Genomic DNA, 20,575 nt, shown 5'->3' on the forward strand with positions numbered 1-20,575 from the left:
AATGTCCGAAGGTAGAGATAAATAAATTGAACTTCACCGGCAGAAGTAATAAAATTGTGATTTTTGTCTTCCAGTTATCAGGATTTCTCTGCGGTTACTTCTTTTCCTGTTTTGTTTCTCTCCACCTTCCTACAGTTGAGTTTGCTGGTTCACTGACCGGCGGGAGGATCTGCGACTGGGAGATGAGGCTGTGAGGCAGCTTGTTGTTGTTGTTGTGGCGGGTGGAGGGGATGACCTCCGCCCAGGTCACCTGGTAACCGGTCAGCTGCAGGTGGGACGGGGTCACCGACAAATCCCAACTAAAGATGGCCGTCACGTTGCCGCTCCGCACCTCGAAGGCCACCGACAGGTTGGCGGCCTTCGCCAGAACTTTCTGAGGGGTCACGGCTGAAAGGAGCACCACCCGGGGGGTTACCATGGAGACGAGGGGGGTTACCATGGATACAAGGGAAGGAGCACAATTCTTAACTTTGGATATTTGTGTGTATATTTATTTCATATTTATATAGCCTGTATTTTTTTACTGTTGTTAAATGTAATGTAAAACTCCTCCGTACATTTCTGTCCTCGATGCGTTTCATTGACATAAAAACTGACAGGAAAGCTAAGAAAGAAAACTCAGACAGTTCAACACGGGAGTTAAAGTCCTCTTTTCACTGACTGACACAAATATGAATCATCAATCTCAAACGAGCACCAACAAGATATGAACTGACCACTCAGGAAACAGTTATTGTTGTTGTGCTTTTAATTCATTTTCTGTCTTTAAGTGATTTTAAAGAATCATTTGGAAGAGAAATGTGACATTTTGTTGTGACCTTTGGACATGCAGGGCACGCTGCTGCCGGGGAAACTCATAAATACATTACAATAGACTTGGAAGCTACAATAAGCATCAGACTGTCGCGGTCTCACCTGTTTCTCCAAGACAGGTGATGGGTTTGGGACTCTTGGCCTGGATGGCGGCGCAGGAAGGAGTGAGGAAGCTGGTGCTTTCTGCCGGAGGACGACTCTTCTTGCTCACCGGCTGCAGAAGGACTTTATACTTGCAGGAGAAGAGCAAGTCCTGCAGGCTGATGAAGTTCTCCTACGGCAGAAAAATCAATTACTGGTCAGTCACTTTTCACAGAAAGCAACAGTGACTGTATTCAAAAACAGGAACATCCACATGATTCATCTCTTCATAAACGTGATCAGTACGTGTGATTCAAAAAGATTCTTCGTAGCCATTGTTGTCAATGCTCATTATTTGATATTGAAGCTGCCAGTTTAATCGTGACCTGTGTGCTGGTCTTCTCCACGGGTCGGGTCCGGTTGTGTCCGCAGGACTGCGGTCCCCACTGGATCCTGTACAAGTCAACCGAAGGATCTACAAACACAAGAGACTTAAACTCCGTCCTGTAGCAGCAGGACTACGATGGTGAACACGTATTCACGGGAGAGATTCAAAGTAATGTTTCCTTTCTGTCAGAAATCAGATTCAATATTAATTTCACTGTTACGGTCAGAGACATGTTCGAATATAAACTGTAAACACAAACAGACCAAACGGGGTGTTTCAGTACAAACAGATCAAACTGACAACAATCAAAAAAGGATATTTCCCTCCTTTTCTTACCAAAACCATCAACTCTTAAGTGTCTACGTCGGGATACAATTCATAAAAAAATAAAATAATGGTTCTGTGGCTAAATATTGTTCGATGTCAAAATGATGAAGTGAAATGTTCCCGGCTGAATTTGAGGCCAGAGGGTTTTCAGTTTTGTGAATTGCAGCACAGCTGGAGGTGAGATCATGTTTTTGGTACATACGTGAACACAAGCTGCATCTGCTCGTCCTGCACATACCTGCGCTGCTCTGCCAGTAAACGTGAACCCGGAGCTGTCCGTCCTGGTAGAAGGGCGTCCCCACGTCCAGCATGTCTCCGCTCGGGTTTCTGGGAAAACCGCTGCTGCCTTCAAAACAGACCAAAAACCATCAAAGATGTAGATTACTGCTCAGTAATAATCACTCCGCTACAGAGGAATCCCTTAACTGCTATTTCTTTTCTTTTTTTTACTTTATTTTACAGGTTTATTTTGAGGAAATTTGGCAAAAATATGTTTGAACTCGTGAATGAATTTTTTTGCAGCAGCAGAAATGTTGAAATGAATATTTACTGACCTTTTTGGTAATCAGCAAATCAAGATCATGAAAAATCCATTTTATAGTTTTATTACAAAACTGATGGATTTTGACTCCATGTTATGATCTACAGTATTTGTGACGTCACCAGTGCACCATGAGGAATATGATTATTAACCGTGACATGTTTCTGACTTTCTTAGAAATGTTCTGTCCTGTAATTTCCAGATAAATAATAATGACTATTTTTTAAGAAATTATTAAGAAAAGTTTGTGGGAAATTAGCTGGAAAGTACAGGACTCATAAATCAAAGCTTCATTGTGTGTGATGTTTTTTGTTTTTCTTATTTCAAACTGAGGTTTTGTGAAAAAACATTTACTGACTGAAAGTTCTCTGATTTCAAGGACGGATGTCAGAAGTTCAGGCGAACACGAATGAAAGAGAAATCTGCACTTTTAATTTGAGGGTTTTGTGTATAAATGAGTATTTCTAACTACTTGTGAAAAGGTTTTTACTGCAAAAGAGTTCAGAGGTCGTTGAAACTACGTGTCCGGAGACTTTGTAAATCGGTCGAGGCTTTTGAGTGAATTTGTAAATGAAGGAATAATTTTCATGAACATTTGTTGATATCTTCCATCGGATCAAATTGTTGTACACTTATTATTTTAACAAGCTGACAAAATGTCAAAGAAAATATGAACCTTTTTACCTTGAACTCACCCAGAAAATGTTTCTTTCTCTGTTTTTACTCAGTAGAGGAGAGAATTCATCTGATGATGCTTTCACAGTTTCTCTTTTTATTTTACATAAAGAAACACCTTGGCATTTTCAATTTTAGAAAGATTTTTTTCAACATTATAAACCAAAAGGTATGTTTTAAAATATTCAAATGTTTTTTAAATAATGCAAATATCATATAAAAGGAAACTTTGGGTGAAAGAAGCCCGACCACGTCAACATGCCGTTTTAAAAATATAAAAATAAGAGTTCCCGTTGAGGACGTACTGCGCTGGGTGGTGAAGTGGAGGACGGCTCGCGGTCCTTTGACCTGAGTTTGTCTCCAGTAGGACACGGCCTGGACCTCCACGCTGTAGCTACGGTTGGACCGCATGCTGTCCAGCTCCACCTGGCTCTACACACACACACACACACACACACACACACACACACACACACACACACACACACACATGAGAAGATGCTAAAGCACATGTCCCTTTCTTGATTTGCAGTCATTTTCCATCCCATCATATCTGCCAACATGCTGTTGTGTGTCTGAAACATCTGAAAATGTTTTTAATTTGAATGTCTTGAGAAACTCTGTGATTGATGAGTAACGCCTTCATTTTATCTTTTTAAAAGCTTTTGTGAATAAAGTGTGAGCACCTATTTTATAATTACTTTTATTAAAGCTTTTGTTGAAGGTTTTGTCTGAGACACCTTGAGGTCTCAGCTATTGTTTTTATTTTACTGCTCCTTTAAAACTCTTAACAGTGACTGATATACTGAACACGACAGACAGACACTCAAGCTGAATTCATCTCAATGAATTGGATTTATTCATCAAGTTCTTAAAAGCTCAACTTCTACCTCCACTCTGACACTTTAATGCTGTTAAGTTTAAATGTTTGCCCCAGTGCATCCTGGGACTTGTAGTTGACTTCTCTCCCAGAGGGTTTATGTTCAGCAGGAAAGTTACACATGCTAAAGCAGCAGACCGCCGGTTTAAAGGTGTTTTTAATGTCAAGGGAACTCTACGTGAGTCGAAAGTGTCTTTAATACACCAGCTTCAGGTTTTAAATTGTAGTCGTACATTTAAACCTGATCAATATCTGGGGGAGGAGCCAGCGGTGGATCTGACCCGTCTGGTGACTTTCAGATGGACCTCCAGTAAACTAAGAAGGAGTAACTTCAGCCTTCAGACCCAGAATCTACAAACACTTTCATGTCCAGTTTACGGTCTGAGTGCTTCACAGCTGGTGGAGGATTATTTTTGTGTCTTCAGTGAGCACATGAACAGACGGTGGATGTCCTGCAGGTTTAATCTGGACAGACCAAAAGAGTTTGAAGAAAGTAGTTTGCTTGTCGCATGATAGAATTGAATCAGGAGGAGATATGATGATGTGGAAACTATCTGTCGGCTCTCACCTCTCTGACCGTCTTCCTCCTCTTGGTCAGGGACGAGGTGGACGAATGTCCGACTGCGGTCCAGCTCCAGCTGACCTTGTAGTGGTGGACGGGGACGTCCAGGTCAGCCGGCATGCTCCACTCGAGGTTGGCCGACACCGCCCTGCCGGGGCCGAAGCTCATGTTGGCCACTCTGAGCTCGGTGGGGGCCGGAGGGCCGGAGGGGTCTGGGGGGAGGGAGGAGGGTGGAGGGAGGGAGGAGGGGGGAGGGAGAGGACGGGAGGGAGAGGACGGGAGGGAGGGGGTAGAGGTAGAGGTGGGGGGGCGTTAATGTGTGTCCACGTACAGTCACAGAATAATGTTTCATACTGAAGCCGAGATTTATGAAACACCGACGGGTGTGTTTGTTTTTGTGATAAACAGCTACATCACTGCTAACAGACAGCGACGTCTCGGGGGGCGTGGCCTCGGGGGCGTGGCCTCGTCTTCTATAATCCCAAACTATGAATATAAATGATGAGAGCACATTATGACCCATACAAGAGCTGAATCTTTTGTGACAAATGTAATTATACCAGACACACACACACACATACACACACACACACACACACACACACACACACACACACACACACACTCCTCTGCTGCATGCAGCAGGTTGATAACCACGGAGGAGACGGAGGAGGAACAGACGAAGTCATTTTTATTATAGATTGATGGAGAAAAGACGAAAATTGGCGAAGAGAATTCATCAGAGGACAAAGAACGAAGAGTTTTGTGTTGAATATTTCCTGCGGGAGGATTATACAAATAAAGTTTGATTCTTCTTCTGTCAAAATGACGGGTGGACGTTTTTTTTTTAAGGATCCTTGTTTTCATCCACGACAGGAAAGTAACTCTGACCTCTGCTGGAGTGGACGTGTCTGCTGGGCGTGGTGAAACCTCTGGTCCCGTGGGTGTTCACAGCTGCCACTCTGAACTGGTACCAGCGGCCCGGCCGGATGTCGGGCAGCTTCGCTCCCTGGTCGCTGGTCTGGGATGGATCACAGAAGAAAGTCGGTTTTCGAACACGTCATCGTTCATAACTGAGTTTTTAAAAACTGAATTTAGGGTTTGTGCAGCTGGAAATCAGGAATTCTTGTTATTAAAACCTAAAGTGAACTTCAACATCCACGAGTTGATATCGTGATCCGAGGCAGGAAAGTACTTCATTCATCCCAACTGGGAAAATCATGTCCAGCAGCTCTTATAAAAAAAATGAATTTAAAAGACAGTATCGTGAAATGAACAACCAATGAAAGTCAAAATCAACCCTTCAATAAAGAAATAGACGAAAGAATAAAATAAAAACTGCATTAGAGAAAAAGAAAGGCGACGTTGATGAACTAACCTGCGCAGCCAGCTGCCAGGAGGTGGCGCTGTCCTCGCTGGGCTGGATGCCGAAGTTCCAGCGGCTGTGCAGGACGTAGACGACGGGCTCGGCCGAGATGTTGAAGCGGGACGACCAGCTCACCTCCAGCTGGCCGGAGGACAACTCCTCGAAGACGAGCTCCTTCCTCGGCTTCAGAGGAGCTCCTGGAACAAGGCGGGAAAAATACATCCCACTTGTTAAGAGGCAGATTTTTTTCTACCTGGAATTACATCTTGTGTGATGACATCTTTTTTAAGTTGATCCATCAGACCTCAGGACAGTTGTCCACTTCACCTCAGTCCATCTTCAATGATCTCGGTCCAGAGAAGGCGGCGGTGTTTCTGGATCATGTTTCTATCTGGTTTCTTCTTTGGAGAGTTTTAACATCATTTGTGGACGCAGCGATGAACTGTGTTCACAGACGATGGTTTTCACAAGTGTTCCTGAGCCCATGCAGTGATTTCCACTCCAGAATAGTGTGTTTTTAATGCAGTGCTGCCTGAGGGCCCGAAGATCACCACCATCCAATATTGGTTTCCAGCCTTGTCCCTTGTGTTCAGAGGAACATTCATTTAAATTGTTTTACTATTTTCCAACATTTGATATCTTTTCTTTGGCCAACTTTCTATTAAATATGGGTTTGCAAATTATTGCATTCTGTTTTTATTAAAATTTTACACAGCATCCGAACTGTTAACTTCAGTTTGTTAAACATCTGCAGTCATGACACATCTGGAAGGATACGTTCAACTTAAAACTAGATTGCCTTTTGGGAGGTTGTAACGTCCTCAAAAACAAATTAAACTTGACACACGTAAGTTATGGCAAAAATCGATATATATTCTATAGGTTTTGTGAGTGGGCGTGGCCAAATGCCTCGCTAGTGCCCCCTAAACTGTGGCCCTTACGGTTACTTTGACCTACATTTACAAACTTTGGTGGGCATGTCTATCATACCCAGACCTACAAAAAAGTCTCTCGGCACCATGACCTAAACTCAACAGGAAGTGTTGAATTTAGTGGCCATTTTTGGTGATTTGCACGTGTTGTACTTTAACGAACTCCTCCTACAGAATTAATCACACTGACTTGAAACTTGGTGTCCAATCTTAACACCTTTGAGATGAAAAGTTACAAACAGCTTATGTACTTTTCAAATGCTGTGTCTGTGGCGTGGCGGCCATTTTGACCTCTCACCATGAAACTAAAAGTTGCTGTAATTTTCACGTAAATGATCCGATCTTCCTCAAACTTTACATGTTGAATATCAGTCCCGTCACAGCGCCACTTGCTGGCAACAGGAAATATTTCATACTGTTTCCATGCATTTCGTAGATTTCATACTCTCACATGCTTCTTCGATGTGGTTGATCGCAACAACTTTAAACTGGGTGTGATACGCCTTAAGACGCTGCTGATGATTTACTGCCTGATTCTTCTGGCTCAACTCACCCTGGTAGAGGTCTTTGGGCGACTGGCAGGTGTGGCCACAGCCGTTGGAGCAGCACTTCTTCTGAGCAGAACACTCTCCGTCATTATCGCAGCTCTCCACGCAGGCCGCCGCGAAGCCGCTGGCTTTCTCTGGAGGCGGACAGCTGCCCTGCTTCACCGCCAGCACCGACTGGAGGAACTCGCAGCTGGTCACACACTCCCAGTACTTCTTGGGAAACACCCGCTGGACGAGTTAGAGGAAAGTCAGTCTGCATCATAGGCCAGGTAGATTATTTCACATCTGTTAGATCTTGAATGTTGTTTTTTGTTGTTATAGTTTTCTTTCTTCGGGATAATAAATTAATACTTTTGCATTTTTGATATAACTAAGGTGCTCTTGACATGATTCTAATGTGATCTTCTGTATTCTGCAGACATAAATAAATGTCTCTGCATAGATTATGATCGTAGTGTAATCCTCCCTGTAGAATCACAGACACGTCACACATAATACAACAGACATACGTGAATTTGAGCAATCCAAAACCTTGTGAAAATATATTTGAAAAGTTTTGAATGAACTTTTCTTCTTGACCAAACCAATATATATTCTTTGCTTGCGAGATTCCACTTCCTGTCTTCAGTGATCTCAATAAATATTTCTGATCTTTTGTCTCATTCAGTCAAGCTAAAAACCCAACGGTCCTCCTTCTCCAGCTTTCTTTCTTTCTAACTTTCCAACTTCATGTCAAATCAACGGCTCCACATAACGAACACCGGCTGTTTTCATCCCATAAAAACCCCTGATGGTGCACAGAAAGCAGACAGTGTGACCGACTCCATGTACCTCACACATCTCTCTGCAGTTACTTTTCCTCTTCATCTCCCAGGATTCCTTGCAGGGCTCCAGGCACTGTGGAAGTGAACGATACGTGTAAACAATAACAGATCACAGTCGGATATTTTTTTTAATTGATAAAATGAATGTCTCCACAAAAGGCTTTTTTTTTTACCCACAAAATGTTGAACTGAGTGTCAGATAATTTCATCCAGTTTAACATCTGTTACAGGTTATAAGCCCTCAGACATGTGAATATGAATCAGTCAGTCTATTATTGAAGCTAGCAGCACAGGCCAGACTTCTGACCAAAGATCAGCTGTGCCCATCAGATTATCATCAGTCATCTTGTAATACATGCAAAAACGTATTTATCTTCTAATGAAAATCATAATGACTCAGTTTATAAGAAAGTGAAACCTACGAACTGCAACAACGTGCACAGACATAATGCTGATGAAGCATTTCTCAGGGATCTTAAAATTATACAAAACTGTCCGAATAAACAGTTAAACCCAAAATGTTCATGTCTTGTGAATTTATATTTGACCAGCAGGTTTCATCGTCTGCAAATGACTTAAACAAAACATTATAAGACATTTTGCCAGAGATGTTCATAATAAATTCAAAAACTATTTCCATGTTTTTTTTATTCACTTTTTTACTAAAATGTCCAAAACTCTCAGCGTTCTCATCAACTATAAACTGAGAACAGCTCATGCACTAGTTCTCTAGTCCATCTGGAAGTGGCGAGGACCAACTTTATATTATGGATATGATGTTTTTTTTATAGAAATGTAGAAAACAAAACAAAACGGAATAATAGTTAGACAGAAACTCTGTTTTCTATAACTTTGTGAAAGTTGAATGGGGTTTTCTGCCTGCACAGAATTTTATTTGTATCTGTGCAAAATAAATCAAATCAAATCAACATCAACCATTTGTAGCTTTTGTCTAAGAGTCCAATATATTGTGACTGAAGAACTGCTCCAGGTTGTAAATATATTTCCTCCTTAATGCATTTAAATTGTAGGCATTTACTTTTATTGTGTATAAAGTGGTTCAACAAACAGTCTGACGTGTTGTCTTGTCTGTTTGCGGTCTAATCTGCAATAATAAAGTAATAAAGTAAAGGGCTGCTGTAACAGCATATGTAAGCACACGGAGTCTGTTTCTGGAGCATGTCAGGAGTTCCCAGCGTGTCCGTCAACACCATGAAGATGAAACCTGCACCGGTGAGCAGCATCAGCCGCGGGGAGCCGCTGATTGTAATTTCATGCTGTAGTGAGAAACAGCGGGAAGGAGAACGACGTATAACGCCATCACAAGGTCACGGCGACTCATCGCAAAGTTAGAGAACGTTTAGCAAAACTGTGTTTGCGGAGAGTACGACATGTCTGAAGGGTCTAACTACATTTAGTAATAGTTTTCTGTCCACCAACTGCTTACTTTACTTAAATACTTAACAGCACACAGAAATGAGGTTCTGAAACGTGACAATTTGTAAAATACAGTTTAAACGTCAGAAAACAAGCAGACTCCATTTGAAATCTAGTTCACTGAAAGTACCAGGATGTTGCACTCAAAACACACACAAAAAGAAGTGTGAAAACTCTCTTTAACAGGAAGAAAAACCTCCAACAGAAACAGGCTCAGTCACAACATCCATCCATTATCTACACCTGCTTTATTCTGAGCAGGGTCATGGGGGGGGCGGAGCCTATCCCAGCTCACATTGGGTGAAGGCGGGGTTCACCTGGACAGGTCACCAGTCCATCACAGGGACAACACAGAGAGACAGACGGAAACAAAGACCATTCACGCTCTCATTCACACCTCAGGGACATTTGTAGAACCACCAGTTAACCTGAGGTTCATGTTTCTGGATGGTGGGAGGAAGCTGGAGAACCGAGAGAACCCACGCAGGCACACGGAGAACATGCAAACTCCACACAGAAAGGCCCGGATTCAAACCTGCAACCTTTTTACTGTGAGGCGACCGTGCTAACCGCTGCACCACTGTGCCATCACAACATATTTTGAATAATATATGCATGGTTATGTTTTCCTATTATTGGTGATCAGTATTCTCATCTTGGGTTTAACACTTTACTGTCACCAAGTCTACATTCATAGAGGTTTTGTGGTGCCATCATGGCCTCGGAGCAACGCGGTGTACCAGCAGGGTCAGAGTGGTGAGGGGGGAGGACGTCGCTGTCAAAAGGGCTGCAGAGTGCACACGGAGTACAAGTCTTCCTGCGATGCCATGAAGGATGTCTTGAAGCATGTCTGATAGCGCTGTCCAAGCCCTGCCATCTCCCATCGCCCTCCCCGGGTCCTCCACTAATCCACACTGACGTCCCCCCCCCCTCCCCCGTACCTCGGCCTCGCTAGTTTTCTGCCCCAATTCAAGCTCAAATCAAGCATTGCATTTCTCTGCACCGCAAATAAAGCGGAGGGAGGTATGGAGGTGGGGGGGTGGGGGGGTCACCAAGACAACAGATACTTGTGGGCCAACTGGAGCAGGTTCAGGAGCCAAGCTGTTCTTTTAGGGCTCAGAACGAATGTTTGGCTGCAGAGTGAAGCTGTTGGAGGTGTGAACGAGTATAAATGTGTTTATGTGGGGAAAAGCAAGCCATAAAGTAAATTATTATATTTTAGGTTGAAGACTTGGTCAGGAAATGGATGGAAGTTAATGAAATGTCCTCTGAAGCGACAACTATTTTCTGAAAGGACCAGTTAACCAGGGTAACGGTTGACTGGAGGCACTTTGTTGTGATGGTTAGTGAAACTAGGGAATCCATTACGTCAATGAATGTCCCCACAAAGATAGCTGTACAAACGTGTGTGTGTGTGCCTCTCCGTGACCAACTGGAGATAATGGAGCAGACAACTTCGCTGCTGACCGTGCAAAATGGTGCCGCTTTGGTGCCGTTTGATTGGCTGCCCAGACGAACCCCTCCGAGAGGAAGCGGGCCCTCGGCGTCGGCCTCCAGCTTCCTGTTTCAACGACCGGCGTTGTCTTTGAAAGCGTTCCAGACCGTCACACATCCATCGGCCAAAACCATCAGCTTCTCCCGAACAGCAAGCAAATGATTTCACAAGTACGTTTCTACGGTTGGAAGTGAGCGAAGGATATCTGGCTGCCGGTCGGACGTCCCAGCGTGGTTCCAGTAACACGGTGCCATGGTAAGCCCTTTTTAAAGAGCTGAATGGAGGCCGACTGTGGGGGAGTCTCCTGCTAATCAACTCTGCAAATGGCGATCTGCCGGGGGGGGGAAATAATATCGGGAATTAACCAGCAGTCATTATCAGAGAAGGGCAGCAAGGACGACGTGGAGCCAAACGATCACACGGCGAAGTGATCGGGGAAAGGTTTCCAGTTTAAAGAAGGGATGGAGGATCTTTCCACAAACAAACCTGACAGTCGCAGCAAAGTCAATTAAAACCGGTTCATGTTTCAGATGGTGTTTCTTTATAACTAAATCTACGACTCACTTCAGAATTCAGAATTATTTCTACAGAAATATTTAGTTTACTTTGTTTATACTTATATTTCTCATCCATAATATTTAACTGGTGAACCAACATGAACAACACATTCATTAAAACGTTAACTAAAGTGAGATCATCATCAGTGATTCTGAGTTATTAAACACAATCAGAATGAACTATTTGCGAAACAATTTGGGGCCAATTTTTACCTGCAGGTTACTGTGAAAAAGACATGACAATAACTTAAACATCATCATTTAAAAAGACATTTATTCTCACTTTAATTGTTCGGACACTTCCTGCATTTTGACCCACATCGGACAGTAAAATGTTCACCACTTCACAAACATGATGACCTCATGACTCACGTTCAGTTAATGATGATTTCATGATGTGTTTTGTGGTTCCGACTAAGAATTCACCATCATCACGCTGAATAAATCATAATCACTGTCGTTAATGCTTAAATTAATGTGTTTTTCATGCATGAGATGATGAATGAAAGACTGATGATTTCATGAGTTATTAATGCATGAAGTCCTGCATGGATCCTTCAGAATTCATCATAATATGAAAACCAGAAACATTGGTGCCGTTGCTGCTTCGACTCTGATTCCCTCCATCACTGAAACGTCCAACTAAAATCAAGTCTTTGTAAAAGTTAGAGAACGTTTGTCTGTTTGGGTTTGCAGATAGAAGTGATTTTGGGGGCAACTGACCCTTTAAATCATATAAACCGATGCCTGACGTTGAAAACAGATCAAATATCATGAAAGCGCACACAATGCATCCAATCAAAACCGACCACATCCCCGACGTCGTGGAGATGCAGCTCCCGCAAACACAAACCGGCCTTTGATCAGGATGAAAGAGCTGCGAGTTCACAGAGAACCTGTCATTTCACCACGTCTACGTTTGCAGCTCGGACAGCCGAGCAGCTCCGGAGTAAAACCCTGCAGAGGAAGGAGTTCACGTCACAATGCCAGAGCCTTTTGTTTCTCAATTAACCGCCGTAAACCAGGAGATAGAGTCTGAAGGCTCTCCAAAATAGAAGTCCCTGCAGGCCAACACTGCTCCACATGCATGAAACAGGTGCAGATACAAATCACAGAATTCAGTCTGCTGGACTAACTCACCAGGCTCAAGTTAAAATGGAAGATTATTAAGGAGTCATTTATTTTTTGTGACCTTTTGCCAGTAATACTTTTCACCTGAATTGAATTGAGTTAAGGTCAGTCGCCACAATTTGATGACTATTTCCTTCCTCTGTCTGGACCAAGTCAAATAAAATACAGGAGAGAAAGCACATTTAAGACCCAAAGACACTAAACTGAACTGCAGGGACCCAAAACTATTTTTTTTCTTTGTCTGATCGATACCTTGGCAGGCAGATCCTCCTTCCCTATAACACGGACCTCCAGCAGCTTAATATATCCCACATTTACATATATTTGCGACCTCTAGTGGCCATAGTAATTATGACAAAACAAAAGTCAATGCTGATGTATTTCAACTTATATAGGTTAAATATTTAACTAGCATCACGTACATGACACAAGTTGTTTTACGTACGCGATGTAACTTAACTCATGTATGTAAAATAACTCAGCGCATGTACATAAAATATCACATGCCACGTCCATTAAATATCACACGCTACATACATAAAATAACTTGCAATATGTAACCGAACCATGTAACGTAAATTTGTGCAGGAAACATACTTATTTAATAATAAACTTCATTTAATCTAAACCATGAACATTTCCTGAACCTGCACTCATAGTTTTGGTGATTCGGGTGTTCCAGAGAACTTAAGAAGACGTCCAGATGAAAACCCTTCAAGAAACTCAAGCATGTCCACGTTGATAAAAAGTAGATGGACCGCAACCTTCATAGAAATGAATGCTTCATAAATCATAAAACTGCTCCCACTTATTATTGTATTCTTGTTAATGTAAGAAGATTTTTTTGCATATGCTGGTATTTTAGTAAGATAATTGACAGCTGTCACTCAACCCGACACATCAGTATCTCCTTCCACCTTCTGATCTGCCTCAGCATGTTTGTTGTGCAATAAAACTGCAAAAGTAAAAGCGCAGAGTTGGAGAATTTTATAAAGAACAACACGAGATTAAAGTCTTTTCTCATTCTGGAGATGAAGGAAGAGATTCAGAGAGCGCCAGAGGAGCCGGACGCTGAAGGCTGCAACCATCAAACTAAATTACTCATATTTTATATTCATATGATCCTCCATTGACTCGCTGATGAAAGCAGCGCTGTGTTTAACACACGACAGGATGAAGCAGCTCTGGCCGTGATGAAGTGATGAGAACATTTCCTCCTTGTGATCCTTCATTAAAGAGCCTGGAAGTCTGATTTTAATGCAGCGGGGGAGACGTCGACATGTCATCACAATTATCTTCCTCCGGGAGTGGACGGTGCTGAAGTGAGAGGCTGCTGGACCCGCTTAACGTCTCCGTTACTCAACGACAACACCGTCCTCCCTGTTCAACGTCTAAAAACACCACCGTGACGTACAGTCGCACTGAACGTGAAATATTATCTTTTATGAAATGGGAAAGTTTTTATTCATGAGAGAGCTTATAAAGTATGTATTCCATCTATTAGTGTCGGCCTCTTTCATGGCTGTTGATGTATGAGCTGGTGATGATGCATCGGGCGTCGGAGAGTAAAGAGCTCGGTGATGAATGGGAAACGGGTAATAACCACGACACCACGAGCGGGCATCAATACAGCACAGGTGTGCACTGTCACCGGTCTGCATGTGCACTGATTTATTACCACACACACACACACACACACACACACACACACACACACACACAATGTGAATACACACCCAGGTAGTGATTTATTAGACTGGAAACCAGCAGCAGTCCCACAGGACGTCCTATCTTTAGACCGACCAGCGAAATGAAGCGCTTTTAATGCTGCAGGCAATATTTCTGTCATTTCATTACACTTCTTTTATCCACTTTTTTTGCTTGATCTAATAAAACAAAGTGAAATTTGCATGATTTTGTTTCTATGTTGTGTTTTCAAACACTTTTGAAGCAGAAAAATGTGCAATAAGCACGAGAATCAACCTCATAAAACCTGATAAACATGTCAGAAATATTGAGTGTGAAGTGATGAAAAGATTATTCATAGTTAATAGAAGAACATGTTGAATGCATGTCTAAGTCTGGTGGTGGCAGTTGATGGACAGGTCAATAACTAATACGGCTGCTAGACAGCGTTGCGGTCGTAATATTCAACACAAATTCAAGCGATCATCGCAGTATTTGCAAAAACAGAAGTCTTATACACAAAAGATGTCACTTTGTTTTTTGTTAAAAAAAAAATTGAAAATAAAGAAATATTACAACTAATATATGTCTGTAATGTGCAGCATGCTTATTATCAATGGAAGTGATTACATATTACTTTTCCCGCAATTTTACCAAAAACAACAACTTAAAATTTGCAACAAAATCAAGAATTTTTATCACAAAAAAAAAAAAATCACAAAAATGTTTTTCCTCGAGAGGTAAATAAAGAACAGAGTTTTATGAGATGAAATAAATATCAGAAAAGTTAAAAAAATGTAAATGAAAAGGAAAACACGTACCTTTGCACACAGTTTATGACCCTGACACCAGCCCAAAGATCCATTATTCTGCAGAGGAGGATAAAAAAAAAAGAGACAAAGAAAAAGCACAAACATATAAGTTGGTCGAAGTGAATTAACATGTTAAAGCTGCATTTTCAGAGTTCACACTTCACCACTGTGATCTCTACAAAACGTTTTCCTCCCCCCGGTGTGTCCTGACGGCTCCCTGCTGAGAGCCCGAGGCCGTCGGCTGTGCAATAATGAGTCCACATCCAGGATCAGTGGACACCAGAAACCCAGGTGGACAGTTGGGACATGAACAAACACACCTCATCTGATAGACCTCACATTACAGGTCGATATCAAAACCTGCAGATTTTCATGCGTGATGGTTTTCTGACCGAGCTGAGGGTCATATGGACTTTCGAACGCTCACATTCGCTCCGTCAATAAATAAAAAGAGCGAGTGTTGGACAGCTGAGTTGACTCGTCTCCTCTGATGTTGGACATTATTGACATCTCTGAACTTTCTCAAGACTTTCATTGCCGCAATTCCACAAATCTTTGCTGTAATGATTTGTTGGAGCTGCTCAGGCGGTTGCAGTAAAAACATGGAGGGATGCTGCAACACTGTTTATCTAATAGAAATATATAATATTTAATATTAAATCTAATATATGTGCCTTGTGTTAAAGTAAAAGTTTTGCTAGTTTATTTCCGACAGTCGTTCCTGAAAGCTAAAGAGTGAAGTTCAGTCGGCCCTCGGCCGATCACGGACTGAAACCAGTTGGACTTTTACACTTTGACACTTCAAATTTTACTGTTTTGTTTGATTTGAAATTGAAAAAACCAAATGGACATGGAAATCACCATGACGGTGGATCAATAAGTTCTGATCCGGCTCGTGTTGCGAGCGAACGACTCGCAGCACCGTGATGAACTCGGATCAGGAGGAAGGTTCAACCCTGATGAGTGGATGTTGCAGATTTCACCACTTGATCATCGTCAGTTGCTGAGTTACAGACGTTTCTGTGAGCTCTGGTCCGTGATTTCTCCGTGGACGTGATCAGAGGGCCGATATTTGATTTTGGGTCAAACTCTAGAAATCGTCACCGGAGACCTTTAAAATGCTTCAGGAAGTCCACGGCGACGAAGCAGCGAGCTCGTAGAAGTGTTTGGAGAGATATTGGAGTTTTGTCTCCGTGACTTCTTTCCGTTTGCCAATAATTTCCCACAAACTTCGATGTTCGCGCTCCGCTCAAGTTTCAGGTGCTAAAACATCGCCGACACACTCAAAGTTCTCACAAAACCGCCTGAAACTCAGGAACCGATTTTGATCTAGTGACGAAACTCTGCCTGATTTCCGCAAAAAAACTTTGTCATCAGAATCTGTGCTGAAAGTATTAAAACAAAGTAAATCTTTTCAAACAAACATCAATTAATAAATTGATAAATTAATAAAATTGACTCTTCATTTCCAATCAGAAAGTCTCTGCTTTTTCATCACCAAATAAAACTGTTCACCAGAGGAAACAGGAAGTGACGGGGTCTGTGGGAAATGTGTTCTTCACATTAAAATGATGATTAAATGTTTGTGATCAAAGGAAGTGATTCCATATTACTGGATGTTAAATGAGTTTTCTCCACACGTCCAGTTGTCAGAGACGTCTCTTTGTTTGTTTCATCCAGCAGGTCTATGTGTTGAATGAACATGAATTAAACAGCATCTGAAGCTCTTATTTTGACAGCTGATGTCGTCCTTGTTTCTATATTCCAGTCACAGACGGTCTGTTCTGGAAACATACGCAGCTTTTAGGACCTTTCAGGAGGTTTTAGCAGCTTTTAGGAGCTTTTATCTCCACGGTTCTCTAAATTCAATAAAACATTAAAAAAGATTCAAATTTAAATAGTTCTGTGTTCAGCCTGATTATTATCACAGGGAGTGATCACATGTTGATTCCTTTATCAGGTAGGGCTTAAAAAAAACACATTTTTCTTTCTCAACTTGCAAAAAACTCACTTAAAACTACATCACAATTTTGGAGAAAATCTGCCGCAAAATTAAACATTTCTGATCACAACAATCACAAAAAACGCTGCAAAACTCCTGAAAGAGCTGAAAGAAATACTATGATCAAATAATGTGATCAATAAAACATGGTACATGTTTAATAAAAGGAGGCGATGGATGATCAGATTCTGTCCAAATACTGAGTTCTAAATATATTCCAGCATCATGTGTTCGAAACAAACTGAAGGTGCAACACAAGAGTCAATTAAAATGCCGATTTCATAGATTATCTATAATCTGCAGCTGACATATATTCCATGACAGGATCAATCACAGACAGTCCCTTCTGATGCATGCTGGGTATTATTAGGAATTAGGATATGAACTCTGGACCGTCATCATGTGCAGTCATCATCGGTCTAAGTGAGTGTACGGGAACGCTCTGACGCCCTCAGCAGAGAGAGAGAGAGAGAGAGTGTGTGTGTGTGTGTGTGTATGAATAATATTATCAGCGTAACGAGCTGAACGCTCATCTATCAGAAAGTTTCAACTGTTCAGACTCATTAAGACTGAAGTTATTATTAACATATGGCTGTTTTTATTCATGTTAACTAATGTTGTCTGATTTTTACTTTTATTATGTTGTTTTTGACCATTTTTAACCTGTTAAGAGTTTGAGTCTCCTGATAATAATAAAATGCAAACATAAAATGTATTATTATTATTATTATTATTATTATTTTCTGCTTCAGAGCCACAGAGTCAAATAAAATCACTAACTGTGGAAACTACCTTGTGATTTATTTCTTTTTCTTGTGACTTCAGTCACGAGAACTCACTAAAACACTAAAGGTGTAACGAAAACAAGTTCATTAAAGGACCATGCCGGTGTTTTTCATGTTTAAGATGGACTTTTTGTCACCACAAATTATTTCCAAGACTCTAAACACATTATTGTATGCATCATTTCCTTTTCTTTCACCACAGTCTGACAATCAAACTGCTCAGACTTGATAAACCAGCTCACATTTCCTTTACCTCAAGTCAAATTTTCATTTCAAAATTATTTATAACCATGTCAGATTTTCATGTTTTAGTGATTTTGTGTTTAACATCGTCTGCAAATGACTGAAACAAAACATTAGAAGATATTTTGCCAGAGATGTTAATAATATAAATATCACTATTTCCATTTTTTTATATATATACTTTTGAACTAAAATGTAAAAATTCTCATTGTTCAAAACAGCTCCTGCACTAGTTTTCGAGAAGACGCCACTTTACATGATGGACATGATAGTTTTTATAAAAAAGTCAAAAACAAAACACAAACCTAGTTCATGTTCTCATTTATACCTGGAGCACCATGTCTGAGCATCCTGTTCGTTCCCACCAGAAGTAAAGTTCTGGTCAAATTCACTGGACATGAAAACGTGACATGATTTGGGGTTGAACTGAACACGTTTCTTCAACCATCATCTCCATCCGTTCAACAGCAGCGTCTCCGCGCGTCCTCACCTGCCGAGGTGTGGAGAGCGCGGCCACGCTGTGCAGGCTGAGGCACCGCGACGCGCACCGCGCCCGGGACACGCTCTCCGGCCACGAGTCCTCGTCGTCGGCGTCCGCGTGCCTCCTGGCGCAGACTGCGGCGCTGCACAGGGACATAATCCACAGAGACAGCACGGTCGCCGGGACACCGCGGCTCCTGGACAGCATCTTCTTTTTCCCGCGTCCGGAGGATGCTGAGGGGAAGTAATGTGCTGGAAAGCCCGGCTAAACTACACATTACATATATATATATGTATATATATATATATATTTAGAGTCGAGGGAGGAGCCAGAAGACCGAGGCGTGCACGGGCCGTGCACGGGCCGGGTCAGGATGCTGTCACATCTCTGAACACCGAGTGTGCCAGAAAACTTCCCAATGTTCTGACAAGAAAACAACCTCATCGAGAAGAGCTGATTTACAATAATGACACACATTTCTGTACATTTATATTATATCACTCAAAGCAATAAACAAGGCATCCTGGGAAATTTACAATTAACAATTTATTTTGGATCACTTATGTGCAATTAAATTTCACTGTATAGGTCAAAGTGTATTTATTTATTTAGTGTTAAAAACCTATGTGTATTTATTTTATTTTTTTTCTAAAAATGATTCTTATTTTCCTTTGTCTTGTATTCATGACAACTATATTTCCCCACTGCAGGATTAATAAAGTCTTGTCTTATTTTAAATATGTGAGGATGTTACTGAGGGAATCAGCAATCTACTGATAATTGTGTTAATGAGTAGTTCCTAAATAACCTCTAATCAAGGTCTACACAGCAGACATCACTATTATAGTAATAGCAGAGGTAGTGTCAATGAATTATTGGGTAACAATGAAATCATAAGTATCTGAATTTAATGAAAATGAAAAAATGTAAAAACAATCTGGTTCTGATTAAATGTGAACCAGAATTTGAAGCCCAACATCCCACTTTATCCACAGGATACTTACTCTTTTTCTGCACCTTCACTTAAAGTTGACAACATACAGAGTCGATATTGATTTAAAACTTCATTTCTATCTCACTATAGTTTGTCAGGAGTCCTGTTTTCCTCTGTTCAACACCTCTCCTCCTGTGTCCTCCTCTCCTCTCCTCCTGTGTCCCCTCAGTCCCCTGTCTGCTCGTCCTGTGTCCTCCTCTCCTCATCTCCCGTGGCCACGCCCCTCACCGGTCCCAGCAGCTACAGCCACTCACCCCGGATCACCACCTGCAGGTGTGCTGCATCTCCCTGATCACCTCCCCGGACTATATGTACCCTGCCCCTGCACTCCTCTGGTGGTCGGTGCATTAGTTAGTACTACTACTACTAGCAACAGCTAGATGACGGCGAGTTACTGCGAGTGCGAGTTGTTCACCGCAAGGACCGCCAGTCACCCGTCCTTCCTGTTCCCGTTCCTCCTGCAGGGCTACCTGTCGGAGTCACCAGTCGGTTGAGTTGCCCTCCTGACTTGGAAGCAAGTGGACGCTGTAGGTACCGCCTTTTGTTTGTTTGTTTGTTTTTGTTTACTGGAATAAAGACTGCATTTTGGTACCGATACCCAAGTTTGTAAAATGATCTGTACTTGTATGGTTTTATCACCTTTCGGTCTCAAAGCGTTTTAACATGGTTTCTTCCCCATTCACCCATTCATGAGACAGATCACCATGCATGGTGCTGCCGTCAGGAGCACATTCACACACTGATGGTTCACTATCGGGAGCAACTTAGGGTTCAGTGTCTTGCTCAAGGACACTGAGGCATGTGGACAGGAGGAGCTGGAGATCGAACCACCAACCTTCTGATTAGTGTTCAACCCACTCCACCAACTGAGCCACAGCCTCCCTTTGTGAGACTGCATTTGGGTCCTGGTAAAACACCACCTCATAAGTAAACAAGTTGGCAACAAGTAAACTAGTACAAACAGACTGTTTCTAAAAGAGTTCGTAGCTTCAGGTCTGTAAAATGGTTCCGATCC

General features: G+C 41.9%; 1 protein-coding gene across 1 annotated transcript in view; it reads right to left on the bottom strand.

Moving 5' to 3' along the window:
- anos1a (anosmin 1a) overlaps nucleotides 1-18,773 on the bottom strand; it is a 19,395-nt gene extending 622 nt beyond the window's left edge. Inside the window, 12 exon segments of the mRNA XM_069175236.1 lie at nucleotides 158-387; nucleotides 916-1,087; nucleotides 1,281-1,369; nucleotides 1,848-1,955; nucleotides 3,131-3,257; nucleotides 4,274-4,479; nucleotides 5,159-5,288; nucleotides 5,646-5,830; nucleotides 7,119-7,341; nucleotides 7,945-8,010; nucleotides 15,065-15,112; nucleotides 18,576-18,773. Of these exon segments, the coding sequence (XP_069031337.1) occupies nucleotides 158-387; nucleotides 916-1,087; nucleotides 1,281-1,369; nucleotides 1,848-1,955; nucleotides 3,131-3,257; nucleotides 4,274-4,479; nucleotides 5,159-5,288; nucleotides 5,646-5,830; nucleotides 7,119-7,341; nucleotides 7,945-8,010; nucleotides 15,065-15,112; nucleotides 18,576-18,773 (1,782 nt within the window).
- Nucleotides 18,774-20,575: the final 1,802 nt, after the last annotated feature.

Source organism: Embiotoca jacksoni, unplaced genomic scaffold, assembly GCF_022577435.1.
Source record: "Embiotoca jacksoni isolate LCO1_2020_lvr unplaced genomic scaffold, fEmbJac1.0.p SCAF_65, whole genome shotgun sequence".
In the NCBI taxonomy this organism is placed as follows: Eukaryota; Metazoa; Chordata; class Actinopteri; family Embiotocidae; genus Embiotoca; species Embiotoca jacksoni.